The sequence below is a fragment of the Opisthocomus hoazin genome, chromosome 9, assembly GCF_030867145.1.
Source record: "Opisthocomus hoazin isolate bOpiHoa1 chromosome 9, bOpiHoa1.hap1, whole genome shotgun sequence".
NCBI classification, from domain to species: Eukaryota; Metazoa; Chordata; class Aves; order Opisthocomiformes; family Opisthocomidae; genus Opisthocomus; species Opisthocomus hoazin.
This window is the reverse complement of record NC_134422.1, coordinates 34,973,478-34,991,019: the sequence shown is the minus strand read 5'-3', so window position 1 is coordinate 34,991,019 and position 17,542 is coordinate 34,973,478. Positions and strand designations below refer to the sequence as shown.

The 17,542-nt window shown below is 41.3% G+C and overlaps 1 protein-coding gene across 3 annotated transcripts in view; it reads right to left on the bottom strand.

The window, feature by feature from the left end:
* UBE2F (ubiquitin conjugating enzyme E2 F (putative)) overlaps positions 1 to 17,542 on the bottom strand; it is an 85,773-nt gene that overhangs the window by 16,352 nt on the left and 51,879 nt on the right. For all 3 annotated transcript variants that reach the window (XM_075430731.1, XM_075430732.1, XM_075430733.1), the window contains 2 exons: positions 15,477 to 15,509; positions 13,101 to 13,163 (listed from right to left, as the gene is read on the bottom strand). In XM_075430731.1, coding sequence (XP_075286846.1) covers positions 13,101 to 13,163; positions 15,477 to 15,509 — 96 coding nt within the window. The remainder of the gene's footprint in view (positions 1 to 13,100; positions 13,164 to 15,476; positions 15,510 to 17,542) is intronic.

The window sequence follows — 17,542 nt, the reverse complement described above, 5'->3', positions numbered from 1 at the left end:
GGAAGCTATAAAGGACTTATTTTTAGTTGAGTGATATGCTAATACCCCGGCAGTGTTAGCTCAGCGCTACACTGCGGTAATGCACGAAACCCAGCTACTTACACCTACAGCAATCGTTAGGTATCTCGTCCCTGCAGATTTCACTGCTGGCGAGTATGTATCCCATCAGGTTGTTCTGGCCAGCAGCACCATTAAAAGTTGCTTCTGTTGTTGCAGCCAAATAAAACACGGTAAAAGAAATTGTCCAGTCCTCTGGGATTAATATCTGTAATCTAAGCACAAAATCGGAGTGTCTGACCATAAGCTGACATAGTGGAAAGTGCTACCTAATCAGAGAAGTCGTCATGTAATAACCAGCTTCCTTACAATATTCTCAGATGAGAAAATCCAGTGGGATGCTTGATTAAAGGGCTCTGGACATGGCTGTTAAAACTGTTCCTATGAAACTCACAGAAAGCCTGATTTTATTCCAGTGCTAAAACCCAGTAGCCAATCTGCTGAAATTAATGTCAACGTTAACAACTGGTGACTCCAACAGACAGGGCTGGCCACACGACCACATATATGTAAGAATGGCAGCTATGGTCAATCCATACACTCAACAGAAGGCCACAGGCTCAAATGTAGTAACTTAATTTGTAGCTTCTGCTGATTAATAAAATACGTTACATGGAAAGTAATTTGCAGGGTACATGGTAAATGTTTCACTATTGAAATAAAACTCTTTCAAGACACCAGAAAAAAAAAATTGGCTTTATAGATTCTGTTACTGAATACTCACACTACTGACAAGGTAGGTAGTACACGATGACAAGCTGAAGTTTTCAGATAGTTTCCTCCTAAGTCTGCCAACACAGGGCTGGAATCCATAGAAAAGACCCACTCCCTGACAACACTTCACTTGGCAGCTGTAACCAACCCACTCCTCTCTCTCCATTTACTTTACCAAAACGAAAGCACAGCTAAACAAGGTAATACTGAAGTCAGCACCCGCATGGTGCTGGAAAGAGATTCCAGAAAAATTTGTTGATTGCTGATCTATCACTTTATGCCACGTTCAACAGGTCATCAAATGAAATTTCAGATTATTTTGACAAATAGTCAGTGTGCTATTCTCCCTTGACTGACATGTATGCAAACTTGGTTTCGTATCTAAGACCACAACAAGCAAGATGCTGTCAGACACTATCCCTTCATGCTGTGTCAAGTGAGCCATCAGTCACCATACCCAAAAGCGCTGGCAGAGGCTCACACCGTGGATGTGGAAGAGTGCAAGTAAGGAATCTCTGCCTTTAATCAAGAAACAACCACAACCAGCGCCTCCAGGTACTCTGCACAAGGTGGAGGATGTTGCTTGTCTCCATTTTTTGATGAGTTCATACCAAAGTTCTCCAGCATTGCTTCTGCATGACAGGTGTGCGTGCATCTGTCGCTCCTTGAGTTGTTTTAACGAAGGAAGCTACCTTGTCTCAATACATTACAAAATAAATCAGATGAAGGCAGAAATTCAAGCAAGCAGCGCAGACCTGTCAGTCATGACTGAAATTTCTGACAAGCACGCAGCAGGACACAGGCCAGTAAAGTGACATGCCAGATCTCATAACTCTCTGCAAAACAATTAGCAAAATACCAGGCTACCCACATCACCTTGGAGCTGGATATTATATTACATGCTTCTAGTAACAGCAAAGTTACATTTTGTTTTTATCTCCATTCATTTATGCAAGATTACATTAGGGTACGTTAAACCAGCATGTCGCTAACAGCTTGCGATCCCTCTCCATACTGCCATCAGTCTTTGTTCTTGCACACAGGAGTCAGGAATGAACGGCAGGTAATCTGTATTCACACTTCATTACACCCCTGGGCCTCGCAGGAACAGTTAATACATTTTCATGTGTCATGCTGAAACGGAGGAAGGACAGTTAGCTAATGGTATTTTGTGGAACAGCTGCTAAAAGATCAATGCAAAATTAAAGACCCATCCTGAAAAACTCTGAATATTCTCAATTCTCTTTTAATTGAAGGAGAAACTGAGGGCATCCGGCACTTTGCACATTTAGAGGTACAGATGACTTAAGCTTGTATTTTCCAAGCTACCACTGTGTCAAAGTCCAATCTGATCCTTCTGCTCTGCCAATAATTGATAAAGATGCTTTCTCACTATCCTCTAGAAGCTGCCAAATGCTTTGATCACCTACATTCTCCATTCGCTTGGCTTAACACATGAGCACAGGGGTTTATTATTAAAAGATTTTCAGCTTTCAGTTGGCTGTACCATTATGCTATTGGCCAGGACTTAGGGAACAAACTTCAAAAACCATACAAGAATGCGCTCATTTTATAACCTTTTAAAAATAATTTGGTAGAACTTCAAAGCATCTAACAGTTGGATGTTTTCAGTAAGGGACTACAGGACAGAGCCTGGCATTCAACAAAGCAAGAGACAAGACAGACACGTCTTGGAAGATGGACTCTAACGTGTTCTGACCTATATAGGTACGCTTGTAAAGCTGGGGGGAGGGAGGATCACGAAACTGTACGGACCTTTTAAATCCCCACTTATGTTCCATGAGTAGGAAAAAGCCTTCGCAGTACTAAAAAAGGCAGCAGTTGAGGACTCTGAATTCAGAGCCCTCCACTTACAAACACGCACACTGTAGTGATGATTTCCAGATTGGACACAGGGGCATTGTAAATGCTTTCTTCTAAACGTGAATACCTCGCCAGATGTTTCCACAACACCTAGTGGACTTCACTTGGACCATGTATGCAGGAAACACTACTTAGTGAAAAGGTAGCAAGCACAACACAGAATACAGAAGAGATACCAAGAAGCACGACTGCCTCTTTAGCCAAGCTGCAAACTCAAAAATTTCCACTTTAATCAAAAGCATTCCCACCCAACAGAACTGTCAAGGTTATTACAACAAAGAGCAGAAGACAATTTAGTGAGAAGGCTCTTCAGTAAAATCTGGTAGAAGGGACTGAAGAGCCTCCCGCACCAAATGGAAAGAAGAGCCGTGATGTCCAGTTAGGGCTACTGCTTCCCCATAGCAGCTCCTCCAGTTGCCACAGTGGGGGAAGAGTACTGCCAGCTCTTAAGAAGCTTTGTCTCAGAGAAGCATCTCTTCTCCTCCCTCCACCTGAGGGAACCGGTGCAAAGAAAAACCAGTCAGACTTAGTACGCTACCTTCAGAAACAGGCAAAGCAAAGGTTTTCCCTCCGCACCGTGTAATGTGACAATGCAAGTCACTTTTGCACGCTCCATCGCTTCTCCCCACCACTTTGGGCATCCAGCACCACCGACCTCAGGCATGGTTGCTCCTCTTGCACCAGCTCAAATGCATTAATAATTTTTTTTTAAATACCACCTGAAATGAACTTCAAGTAAACTATTTCAAAAAAGTTTCTCTGTTCTAAGGCTAATTTACCAGCTGTCTTGTGCCATCACTAAACTTCAAGCATTTCAGCTTCAAAAAACAAGAAAACAGTAATGACTGGAATTCTTACAGTATCATTAGCACTGTTTCCACACAAAATTTCACAGGGATATGCTTGGGAAAAAGGAAAAATATCACAAAATGTATAGCTGTCATGGGAAACTGTTGGCAATGGTGATGAGTTTGACAAAGAGAAAAATAAGGCTAAAATAATGCATTAGTGAATTAAATGAGCATTATTTTTTAAAAACTTCCTGGGGAAGGCATTCAAAAAAACAGTTTGCCATTAAAGACCTCTGGCTTGCATTGCCTAGACCCAATACAATAAAGCAACAAGCATTCAGATAGAAACAGCATACAAATTTGGGTAATACAGAGCTGGTATTTGACTTTTGACCTACCCATATGCTTTTGACTACTACGCAAAATAAAACCATTTCAACTGTTTTCAGTTTCTTCAAGCTGCACCACCCATCAAAGGAACACAGCTATGTCATAACTCAATTATCTGGAAAGTAAAATGCTTGTTTAGAGGTATTTCTAGCCCTTTTTACTGCAAATAATATCTCCTCTGAAACGTACAGTGAGATGATGCAACATCTGTGGACCATGAAATTTTGTTTATTATATTTGATATAGTATAAATTTTTTACATTGAAATGTCTTTTACAAAATTTTGGATGATTTTGGTGAGTACTATCCAAACAAACTGTTTTGCACCCAAATTCACCAACAGTCACTATAGCTCAGGGGATAATATTTCTTATTCTCTGACAGATTTACTTCAAGATATTTAGCTGCTAACAATTAAATCTAGCAAGCAGAAAACCCAGTGAAGAACACCCACAGCAAAGCTCTTGCTTCCAACTGCACAAACCCAATTAACTCAAAGCTGGGAAAAATGTTCTTGCAGGTCATTCAGTCTCCATTTATGAAGTGGTGAAGCAACCCAAATGCTTCAAGTAAGAACAGTGAGGCACTAAATGATGCATTCGCTACAATGGTCACAGTACCTCGGCTCTTGGGCTCTCCAGTCTAAGTCTCAAAGAACTAAGCCGCTCTGTCCTTGAGTTTTACGCAAAGTCCAAGATAAAACCCAAAAAAGCAGCGTCTAAGCAGCCTGGAGGTAAGGAAAAAAATTATTTATTAGACTCCTCCTGAAGATGCTTCATTCGTTTCCAACACAGATGTTAGCTAGTGTCTCAACTGAAGGGCAACAGTTCACATCACTCAGTTGTTTCAGTAAGCAAAGGTGTCGATCTGCACTGAAGACGCTGATCTGTAAAGGAGCCTGCACTGGCTGGCAGTCACTGCCAGCTGCTCCTTCTGTTTCTGTGGAGTTTGGGATGGTTCTGGAGAAGTGGCAAGGGAAGAGACCTGAGCTGTTCTGAACAGCAAGGATCGCTGCAGGAGCTGAGCGAGCTAAGTGCTCAAAAGTATGCTCAAATGCCTTTGATATAAAAATGCTAATAAAAAAAAAGCAGGTATGACCAAGAAACAGAGAAGTTACCATAAGATCAGTTAAATGAATTACTTGAAACCAGAAGACCTGAGAAAGAAATATAGATAATGATTTCTTTTTCAAACTTCCAAGTTTTTATTTTTTGTGTTACTGTTTGTCTGCTTAGAGGATCCAACACATCTGCGACATGCTAGCATTTTTATTGTGCTTTTCATTCAGATGCATCAAATAACATTTCAAACAGACTAGTCTTCTGACATATGAAATTACATTAATAGAAGAAAACTAATTTCAAAGTGATCAATGGCAAGGGATCAAGAAGAATCCAAATTTGAAGACACTATTCAGTTTCAAATGCATTTCCTTAGCTACGCAGAAGAAAGGATTTTCAAGGTAGTCTTAAATCTAAATGTAATTACGCCCTTATTATGTATATGCACAGAAATAAAAAGCCAGGAGGATAAAAGTACAGCTGGCCATGACATTCGTTTGGAAGAGCCTTTAGAAGGATCAAATCTGAAACGATGCACAGGCAGCAAGCTCTGGGACTTTTTAACTGTCTGAAGGCATTATCAGTCTGAGGACAAAATTATTCTAAACTTCAGGAGAGACGAAAGATCCCAAACCTGCCAGCTTCTGTATTTAGCACCCCACAGGGTAGCTGTGAAAGGAAAGCACAGGGCTCCCAGTCTGTGTGGCAGACTGATTTATAGTGTTTGATAAAACCTGAGGCGAGACTGAAGAAGAGTAACTCCTTTCCACTTTGAGAATGTGCTTCATAAACCAGACTTTGTGATTTCTGATGTAAAAAAAAAACAACAAACAAAGCACCAAACCCAAAATCACAAAAAAACCCAACCCCTCAAGCAAAAACCCCCAGCAAGGATGAAATCACTTTTGGCAAAAAAGAACTTTTACAATTTCAAGTTGTTGCTGGCTCTTGGTGGCTCCAGAACTAAAGAGGCTATGCCGGGCAACAATAGCTTTTGATGCAGATGGACAATGTTGGGGGAAATTCAACTTACCATTATTTCCAAAAGGATGCCTAAAGATCTTCTACAGACATCTCTGTATTTATTTCTTACTTATGATCGTTACTTACAGGCAGACCTCTTGGTCACAACTTTCTCTTTCAATGACTTACTTGTTTTCAGAAGACAGATTAATGTCCTCTCAGAATCTGTCTCAGGCACTGGCATTTTGTCAGGTGTTGCTGGTTCTTGCCCAGTTGAGAAAATAAGATTATTCTATAAAAATCCTAAACTGTTTGCTGTTTAAGGACTCAAAAAACCCTGCATACAATTATGAAAGGTTATAAAAGCTCTTCAGTGAAACATGTAGTCGGCAACTGTTCCTAATTATCAATTTCTAATACAATTAGATTAGCGCTCTCACTTGTAAAGCAAGATGACAGTCCTCAAGCAATTCAAGGAAAATACTCCTCCCAGAAGACTCATTAGAACAACCTCCAAAGACTGCAGGCAACTGAGGAGAGCTTTTATTTTCTTAAGCCTAGTTTCCTAAGGAACTGAGGCTATGTAGGGCAACTAAAATCCTAAGAGGAAACCTTAAGAGGCAGCTTCAGATGCCATAACACCATGAACATTATATGTCCATCTCCACAGAAACAATCCTGAAATTACTTTATTACCAAGAGAAGTCTTGAATATAAAAAAACGCAAAAGCCGAGCAGCAACGTATTTTCTTTTGTTAAAAAAAAGAGAAATGAAACAAGATTCAATAACTGTCATAGCACCATGCAAGTGACAGCAGGCAAAGTCTGCCCCACCACTCCTCTTCCCCAGTAGCTTCTGGCCTCATATCACTGGTGCCAGCACTGACTCTGTGATTTATCTGAGAGTGCAGTTCATGAAAATGTAGCATTATCCCAGGTGAAAAGAGGCTGGCAATACTGTCCTTGGTGTCTTCTGGAGGGTTTTTCCTAGTGTGCTAGCATTACTGTGGTGAGGAACCACAATGACAAGATTTGAGCAGGACCAGAAACCACAAATGCAAGGATGATCTATTAAAGACTATAGACAGCCATAAGAACATTATGAATTGTCATGTTTAACTGCAGTTTGTTATACACAAATTCCAACTCTTTTGAATATTCCCCTTAATATTCTCTTACAATCCCCTTCCTTAGAGTAAAAACACATCTACATTATAACAGCATATAATTCTACCTGAAAACAGATGGACCAAACTCCCCCCCACAAGCCTATGCACAATAAATCACTATTTAAGTATCAAAACAACAGCTACAAGCTTTGCTACTGATCTAGCCATGGAAAAGGCAGGGAAACAGTTAAAACTACCTTTGCTGACAGCAGCAGAAGATAGCTGGGGGAAAAAAGGTAAAACCAAGACCCCTTTTACATAGCGCTGCTGTGCTACGTGTTCTTTAAAACCAGGCAGACAATTGGGAAACACAACAATGCAGGCAGAGATAGGGATGATCGGTACCTGGAGTACCTGTTGGAAGCAGCATGCTCACCCCTCCACATCCAGGAGCAAACTGGGTGTTTCCAGCAATAATTACACTGAGTCTGACAACAGCCCTCATTCCTCTGGCTGGGACAAGCAAAAAGAGGACCACAAAAGTGTGGCATGAATGATTTTCCTTTGACGCAATTGCCAGTTATGTGGAGGTAGTGAAGAGAGGTGGCACTCCTACTGTTCAGTGCATTCCTGTACTCTACAATCGGAAACATACATTGCTGCTTTCCAAGGAAGATGCAAATAAAATCAGGACTCACTCAACTAAATAAAACATTTGTGTTCAAGAGGTATCCTTGGCAAATGCATATTTATTCCGATTAGATTTCTCAGCTTTGGTACTTTGAAGCTCCTGGTAAACGTCCTATGAAAGAAGACATGCTCGATTTTCAGAAGAGGGAAAAAATCCCTCCCATCGTGCTATTTATCTTGCCCTTTCACAATGACACAGCAGGAAGCGTTTCCATGCTCTGAACACTGACAGATGAGTTTCACGGAGAAGACGAAAAGATCGTGCAGGAAAAAAACACAGGGCTATGTTACTCAGCTTCTGCTATTAAAACAACTCAAGACTGCATGGATGAACAAGTAAATGAATGTTTGCTAATCTGCAGGATGACAAAAATTGCTTTAGCCTTTTAAATTGCACCAAATACTACAGGCTAATACAATTACAACAGAACACAGCATCAGCATTCTTGATATGGCAGGCCTCGGTGAGCAAGAAAGTTAAGGAATATGTGGAAGAACATTTCTACTTTAAGCAACATGAATGGTGTAATGAATTTTCTTGTTGTGTACTGCACATACGGCTTTGAAATGCTTTTTGGCAAAGGCAACCACTACTGGGAAATACAAGCGCTTTTAAGGAACCCAGCGAATTGCAATGTCCTGCAGTAGTATCTCAAAACCACCACGACAGATGTATGCATGGAAAGTATTTTCTAGATTTCAGCTAACAAATAGCAGACACAGTGCTCATAGAACTTCTGGCTAAGGAATATACAAGTCCTGAATTACCACACCAATTTGGTTTTATATTACCAAGGTATACGCCTATTCTTTCAGTATTCAGCCTACCTGGCTGCCACAGAAAGCAAATCAATAGTTCTATTTGTTTACTGTAAAAAACAGCAAATCCTACAATTTTTAGCACATAATCATTTTAAGTGAGTAGTCATTAAAACTTTAACACTTGCTCATTGCTTAGGAATCCATGGAATTGATTTGTTTGACCACTAATGGCTCTGGCCACCCACATAATTAATGACAGGCTGACTTCTCTGCTCAATCCAAAGCAGCCCCAGCTAATTAACTAGTAAGTGGTTCTTCAAATTCAGCAAGAAAACTCATACTACCAAACCAATGAGCTTGTAGCAGTGTGAGAAGACTGAATGTTGGGAAACACCTTGCTTAGTTTACATAGAGACATCAATCATCTTTTTATTCTGATTTACTGAGCTCTAAACCAAGAGAGGACGGCTGCTTATCTTCCAGTGATTGTGACCTAACTGCAGTGCAATGTGGGCACCAGGAATGTTCCAAAAAGCAACACTACAAAAAGAAAAAAATGCTAATTTTCCCTAAGCTGGAAACAATTATGAGTTAAATGAAGGCAGAGGGGGGAAAAAAAGCAAGAGTGAAGGGAAACTACAATTTTATCTGAACACATTATTAAATGCTGAAAGCCACAGTCAATAAGCTTGCAAGAAGGTTGGAGTTTAAAAACTGAGTGTGGAAGTTGGCATTAGGTCTACAGAAATACAGTCACGAAAGACGATGCAGTCAACCTGCCAGAGGGCAAATCCACCCTCCACAGAAACCTGCATGGGCTGGAGGAAAGACCGACAGCAACCTGGGGAGGCTCAGCAAGGCCAAATGCGAAGCCCGGCTCCTGGGACACGCTCAGCCCTGAACGGGGACAGTCCCAGCTGCTGAGCTGGGGACAGCTCTGCTGGGAAGACCTCCGGGCGAGGAGAGCCTGAGGAAACAAGGCTTGTTGGTGGAGAGGAAAAGGCTTCGGGGGGGGCCTAAAAGCAGGCCCCCAGTACTCATGAGGAGGCTACCAACAGGACAGAGCCTTCTCGGAGATGCATGGCAAGAGAACATCAGGTTAAGCTCAGAAGAAGAAAGGGGGCACATCTGACTGCATATATGGAAAAAATTACCATGTAGATAACTAAGCTTTGGAGGATCCAACATCACTTGATGACAATCATAAGATAAACTCAAGACTGGCAGAACTGAAGCCTTACAAAATTAATTGCAATGACAATGAAATCACTTGAACGGTACCATTTAATGCACACAAATACAGGGATTCTATCCCTGAAAAATTAATTGAAGTCACACAAGATGGCAGACAGCTTCCTCTGTGAATGAAAAGGCCTTTTGATGAAAACCACCAATTAAAACATAGGTCTCCAGATCATTTCTGTAGCTGATAAGAAAGTAGGCTTTGGATATAGAAGTAGAGGGGCTAGCAAGCCTGAATATTGAGGTAATCTCTTCTTCTAGCATTTGTGAAAACGGATGTTTGATAACTGCCTAAATTTATTGTACAAAGTACCAAAAAGTTATTGACCTCTTGCAAAGTGTGTGGGGAAGAGCTATAGAATTACTAAAGCTGCATAAACAATCACGTGTGCTTTAAAAAAAAAAAATCATTCATTTAAAAGTGACTTGATGATCGGTGGCCGAAGGAAGGTGCAAGGGAAGAGGTTCAGTAACTCACAGTTCCTTCCTCAAGCTGAAGGAGGCCCTCCCAAGGCTGGAAGCTGGAGCTGCACTAACTCAGATCTCAGCTAAGACACAGTTTTTAAAAGCAATTAATTGAACAACTAGAGCTCTGAATTTTCTATCATTTTTCCACCTTAGAACAAGGCTGCTTTCCCAAAGACTACAACTACGTGCTAAGGCACAAGCCATAGATTTAATGCAAAAACTAAGAGGTCCCTTATGCAGGAATAGAAGATAACTGTGCCTTCCAGCCTGATCTGCAATACAAACATTCACACTACAACTGTTTTCCTAGAGTCAATAATGATTTCATATCTATGATGTGACTTCTTCCAGCATCTGCAAGGCAGCAGTCATTTTTTATGACTAAATACCAGTCTACAAAACTGAACAAACTCCAGTTTCACATTTTCAATAACCAGAGGCAGGCTTCAGATTAGCCGTTAACCTCCCAAGCAGCCACACTTAGCCTGGAATGTCAGCAAAGCGATCCCAGGATTTGATATCTGAAATGACATCAGTGAAATACCGAGTCGTCTGCTCCAGGAGAACCACTGCTCGATGTACATTTGTTTTGGCTGTTAAAAGCCATGTAATACCACACTCTCAAATGACCAAAATCATCTTACCGTACCTGTTAGACACAGATGTTTGTATATAAAACTATTTGTATATAGATGTACTTGCACATCTCTGTATATAGACTATACATGCGGGTATATATATTACATATACACTATTTGTATAATTGTATTATACACATAAAAATGTCTCAGGGAAAATTCATAAGCATTCCTGTATTAATCATACCGTGCATTGTAAGTATTTTCTTAAGAGACAGGACCACAGCAGTTTCACTTCACAACAAAGCGCTTACAACACTGTATGACACCTATGTCCAAGAGAGACAAAAACTAACTCACGCTGCAATTGCATCCTTTGAGGCTAATTGTAAAAGCAGCCATTTCTCTCCATTGCATTATTTATTCTCTCCAGAGAAGCATTATTGGTTTTATCTTGATGTTGCTGTAAGACATACTATGGAAAATCCAGCACTACCTGGTGCTGTCACTATCAATGAAATACCTAAACCAAATTCAGATAACCGCCAAAAAAGTTAACATGGCAGAACATGAATTTTAACAGATACCCGTGGAGACTACTTAAGAGTTTACTAAATGAAAAAATGTTCCTTCCAAAAATATTTTAAATTTAGAAGACTGTCCAAAAAAACACTCAATTTCCCTTTCACTTCTTCCACAGCTGCTTTTATTGGAGGAAAAAAAAAACCAACCCCACAACCTTCCATGCTATTAGTGCAGCAGTACAAATTCTGAGTGGTCACCTCTCTGTTTTTGAGGGAGGTGTGTTTTTAAAAACAGGTAACATTCTTCCTTTCTGTGGATTCCCAAGATTCCCAATTTCTAAATGAGGCTGAGACACACCTGACAGCGATTTCTTAGCATTCCGTCACTCTTTGGGAAAAGGACATTACTGTCTGTCTGGTCTGAGGTTTAACAGCTTACTCGAAGCACTGGTAAGGCTCACCGACCATAGCCTCCACACATCTGACACAAGACTGGACCAGTGCTACAGGAGCTTCTCTCCTTACAAAAGCCTACCCAGACACCAGACAAACCGCTCTCCCCCTGGCAGTTAGAAAACAAGTGCCAAAGTCAACAGTCAGCAATAGGTGTGCAGCCTCACCATTCCGAGAGCTACAAATTTCCCTGGCAAGATATTAGCGAATAATTCAGTCTAACAATGCAAACACAGAAAATGATTCAGCCTGCTACCCTCACTATGCTGGTTTTGTTTCTCAGGCTGTATCCCCTCTGTGACTGTTTTCAGTAGTTTTATGGCCTGGAAGGCTTCCTGGCACTCTTTGCCAAAATGATATAACAAAGCCATTAAAGAAAAACCCCTCTCACAGAGTTAAGTGTCTACTAAATTTTTTTCACCTTAGGCTTGCAGTCTCATCACAGCCCTGCAAACACTGACAAATACCAGAATAGCTACGAGATCTCATTAAACAAGAAAAAATTAGCAAGATGAACTTGCAGTCCTGACGTTTCCTCTTGAAAAAACTAGATACATCAGGTGCACTGCCTGATTTTGCATTTTCATTGAACTCTTCAAATCAGCATTTACCTGGAAACTTTCTTCAATCTTTAAGGTTAACTTCAACAAAAGTATTGGAAGAGTTTAATTAAAACAAGAGATCTTGAACGTGCCAAGTGTAACTTTGATACGCTTGAGGTATGCATCTACGTAACGTAACACAACACGACTTCAGAGATCCTTACAAGTGGGAAGTTAGCACTTTGTTCACCTCTGCCTCCATGCTCCATCTCAGTTGAGAGGTGCATCTCACAGATGTTCATCAGGCCACTAATCAGTACCATGTTTTGCTTTGCCCAGTCCATTTTACACACAGAACAAATAGGATCAGTATAAAGAAAATAAATTTTCCGCTCCTGTCTTTCAAACGTGCCCAGATTTCTCCTGGCTTAATAAAAGTATGCAACATGTAAGAAAAAAGAAAGAAAAAAGTTGCATTTTGAAAAAGACAGTGAATGATGAGAACTTTCTGCAGGCCTTTTAAGGCAAAGGCTACTCATGTAACAGCGCCAAACCAATTCACTGCCATTTGCTGCACAAACATGTACGACTTCAGGGAAAATCTCAGAAACAAGAAGGAAAAGATGATCTATTCTAGGGATATGACTACATTATGGTCAACAATTCTAGTATATGGTGAATGACACTACTGTGCCGAGTTTACTTTCCCAGATAAAGCACATTTCGTTTGAATAACTGGTTACTGGTACAGTGAGTCACTCGACTGCCTGAAGTACAAGCTCGAATGCTTTAAAAGGACTGACTGGGAATCGCCAAGTACAGTACGTGTATTTGTTTAGGAACAACATGCTTTAAATAAACTGCTGACTCACCTTGTCACGCAAATGATGCTCTGCAGCCTCAATATTCAAAGGATCATCAAAATTCAAAAGATCCTGGAAAAGAAACAGAGAACGTTATAGAGTTCCCACTCACTGCATCATACAAGGAATCCAAAGCCCTAATAAACAAGATAATGAAACAAAGCAAACAAGACCAGCAAGCGCAGTGCCATTTTCTCACTACCTTGATAGGTATCCCTGCCAAAGGTAGATGCAAATGAGTTTGATGATTGCAAACCAAATCACAAGTCAACTGAAGGACAACAGCAGCATGCCACACACAACCCCGTGACACTTCTCTCTGGCAGTGATACATTTCTGTTTGAAAACTGAGACGGTTTAAAATCAAATTTTGAAGGAACATTCAAAGCTTCAAAAGGCACAATTCCTGTTGTTTTTTGTTCAAGGGTAAAGTAAACCCTTAAAAAAAACCCTGCAAACAGCCTGGTGATAAAGCAGGAAGAGCTTCCTCAATACCATCTCCATAGAAAAGCAATTTAATTCCCTCCATGAAGAAACTACATAGCCTGGAGCCTGACAAACAGGAAAGTTTTAGTGCCATGGGAAAAGCAGGGCTGAGAGGAACCAGTGTGTGAAGACTCCAAAAGCTAATGGCACGTGGGGCCAGGGAGCAGAAATAATCAAAATAAATCTCAGGTCTGTCAGTTTAATCTCAATAAATATTAACTTCAGAAGGAGAGAGTCTAGGGTTAAAACCAAAGGAACCCTGCTAAAGGAAGAATTCTGATAAAAAAAATACCACTGTATCAAACACCCCCCTATTCTGCCTGCAGCCCAGATCACTTCCCCCTATTTAAGGCTAGCCTGTGACAGCAGTGAAATGCCATCGTTTCACTAGTGTGAAAGGCTTGTGTCACTCTCCAGCTTGTTTTCAAGCAGCAAACCTCCCATTTCATTCAAACCAGGACACCAATCCACCTCGTTTTCACTTACTTTCTTCAAGCAAACCCCGCAAAAATCTGCAAGGCCAGTAAAATCCAATGCCAGCTTTACAATCATTTATAAGAAGCTGGGTGGGAGAGGAATCCAAGAGGCAAGCTGGGAAGCACAGCTCTTACTGGCCATGACAAAGCCCCGTGGTCTCCGACACGTGACCATCGCTCTTTGCGGCTGTTTGCCCAACAGGTTATTTTTACGCACAGTTCTGCCTCTGAAGGCACTTCTTTGTACCTCCAGTGGATTTCGCTTTCTTCCAGTTACTTAGCATGCAGTGGGAGACTAACTGTGAAATGCAATTACTCTTTGTTGAAAAGGCAAATGCTCTCCAATCTTCTACATCAATTTACTACCAAAGAAGTTGTTGAAACAAATCAAGCCTTCGGATGTCAGGAAATCTTGGGAGATTGTAGCCAGTCACTGGCTTGGTCTATGCAAGAGATTTTAGAAATGCACCATGATCCTGATGATAGGGCTGGGAGTGCAGCCACTGCTCTCCCCCGAAAACAGGCTGGAGCTAGCGAAGCCCACAGCGATGCTCCCCATCCAAAGCTTTTTACAGCCTCCTCTGTACACCCTCGCTGGGGGAGTTGCCTCCGGAGTCGATGACAAACGGGGAGACCAAGTTAGTGCCCGCCTTTGCTTCCTCCTGACCTTCCTGCCCAGCAGCAATGGCTGTGGAAGGGGACCATAACCCTGGACTCTCTGAAATTCAAAGGCAGCTTTGTACAATAAAGACTTAGCCCCTCTCTGCTTTTAGGGCAAAAGCAGCTGTTGCCTCCTGCCTGCCTCTTGCAGTTTCCTGCCCTCTCCTCCATTTTCAAGTTGCTCCTGTAATTACGAGGCACAGGTTTCTTGCTCCTGTCAGTCTAAGCAAAAGAGTGAAAAGCGGACCCCTGAGCAAAATGGTATAATTTCTGTGACAAGTCGCGGTTTACGCAAATTCTGTTGGTGGCTACCAAGACCCCTGAACAGGAATGTAAGCATCAAAACAGGAATGAGACTGCAGGGCAGTCATTAACTCCTAAACACAATTTTTAAAAAATGTAAGACCAACATTATTCCTTCTCAGAGCAATATGAATTTCTATTTCCCGCAAACCAACAGAAGGCATTTCATACTGTGTGGATGATCTCAAGTAGTTTGTTACCAAAGTATCCCATAATAGATCTGGAACCAAAAGTAAAAACAATGTACGAAAAAGCTGGCATTTCAGACCATCTGTAGGAGTCTTGCAGTTATACAAACAAAAGCACAAACCGATTTCATACTTGTACAACAATCACTGAAGCCAACGGAAATAATGACCTTAGGTTTAACCGGCAACAGACAGGGTTCACATTAGGTGATGCTGAAACCAAACCAGGCAGGAAAAAGGAAAGTGGATATGCAAAATATTAATTTACTTACAGTAAATAAAGAGTTTAACCCCCAGACAACATCCTGCAAAGGAAAAGCAGAGTCAGTTAGGCATGCATTTCAGGCATTTTGAACACATTCACATAATTTATTCTTTTATTAATCCATGAAATTACTGGAAATCAAATCTAGATGAAGGTTGATGTTTTACTAATATAAACCAAAATATTGAAAATGCTTTCCCATTTCATGGATGCTTGATATTTAGAAGTTACCAAAACCCAAATACTGCATATTGAAATACAAGTTCAGATCTTTCTGCGTATATAGGAGCCTTATTCCTGTTGCTTCTCTGCTCAAGGAGACGAATAATACCTTAGTACATGCCACCAACTGCACTGCTTAGTTCAAAGGGTGCGTACAAAACTTAATTCAGCAATCCACTCTTAAAACAAAAAAATTAAAATGGTGTCAGACAAATATTTGAAACTGCCTCAAAATATCAGAGAAGAGAACTTTAGGTGTAGTATGAGTACAGAGAAACACCATTCTTATATGAGCATACGTCTCAAATCATTTTACTGCCTTTAACTATCTCTTTAAACACACTTATTGCAATTCCTGCAAACAGAAAACGTCAGGGAAATCTGCCTCCAAATGGTGTCATCAAACACAGCTTATTCTGGGGTGGGCATCTCCAGAAGGGTTCCACTAGCACTGACCTAAGAGTCCATATCCTGAGTTACAACCTTCAGAAAAGAAAGTTGCACAAGAAAAGAAAATGCACGAGATGCAAATATTACAGAAAGAGCCTTAAAAACATCACCTACCACCAGTTCTGAGGCTAAGCTTTTCTACCTAGAAGAAAGACTATCTTCTTTAGTAGCAGCATAACTAAGCTACCCTACTGCAAAACCCCACCGAAGTCTGGGCACTGGAGCTCGCACCTGCCAGACAATTGGGTAAGATCAGCATTGCACCTCCTGTCCTTACAGCCTGCTAGCACTTGACTGCCTACCCATGAACACCACACTGCCTGATTTCCAGTAGCAGGACAAACACTGCACATTAATTCTTTCATGGCTAAAATATATCTTTCACAGTGAAGCTAAAACCTGAAACTAGAAACTTCTTATCCACAGCAAAGAACTTCCATAAACGAGCATATTTGGGTTTGTTTCCTGTTCCAGGCCCTCTGCCGAGTGGCAGACCACAGAAATTCATAACCCTTCAGGACGTTATCCAATTATGCCCTAATAAAAAAGGCACAATGTCAGCATTATCTGGACAACAGCCTCTCACGATCCAATTTTCCTTTGAACCTGCACAAACAACCTACTCTGTTTATCTGCTTTAAATAATGTCAATCTGCCCAGCAAAGATGATATTGTCACTGTTTTTAGTTTCAGCATCTTCTCCTAATGGAGCTTCTGAAATCATCAGATGTGGCAAAGATAGCCACTCTGTCAAACGTCGCATCACCTGCAATGGCAACATAGACATAAACTGCAAAAAGGACACACTCCAGACACCTAAGGATTACAGTTATCCATACATTTATAGACTATAAAGCAGTCATCCCCACCCCCAGACGGCCATCCTGTCAGTTCCTTGGCACGTATGAGAAAAATGGACTATTCCAAATGATGGATGAAAGTCATCGTCCTACCCTTTAAGTTCTGTGCTTGTTCAACTACAACTACTGTCACAGAAACTGGGCATAGCAGAGGTTAGCAAACACGGTATTCAGGAAACCTGTATTAAGTAACCCTGGGGAAAAAGTATTTGCACAGTGCAGTGGTACTAGAGAAAAAAAAAATAAGACGAAGTCACTGATTACAGGAGGATTTCAGTGGTGTAGAGAGACTGAAGGGCAGGAATGGGCATGAGGGTCTCTGCTTCCACTTCACTCTCCTGCATTCAGGCATGAGAGGGTGTGCAGCACAGCGCAGGCTGCCCCAGCATCACCCCTGCCGGGGTCTGCTCCGCTCCGATGCCCCTGCGGACGCTGCCCCAGTGCAGATGCTGCCGGAGGACCGACCAGTGCAGCGTCTGGGACCAGGGATGGCTGAGAGGGCCTCTGTCCCCAGACACCACTCTGCCCTAGCAGATGATCC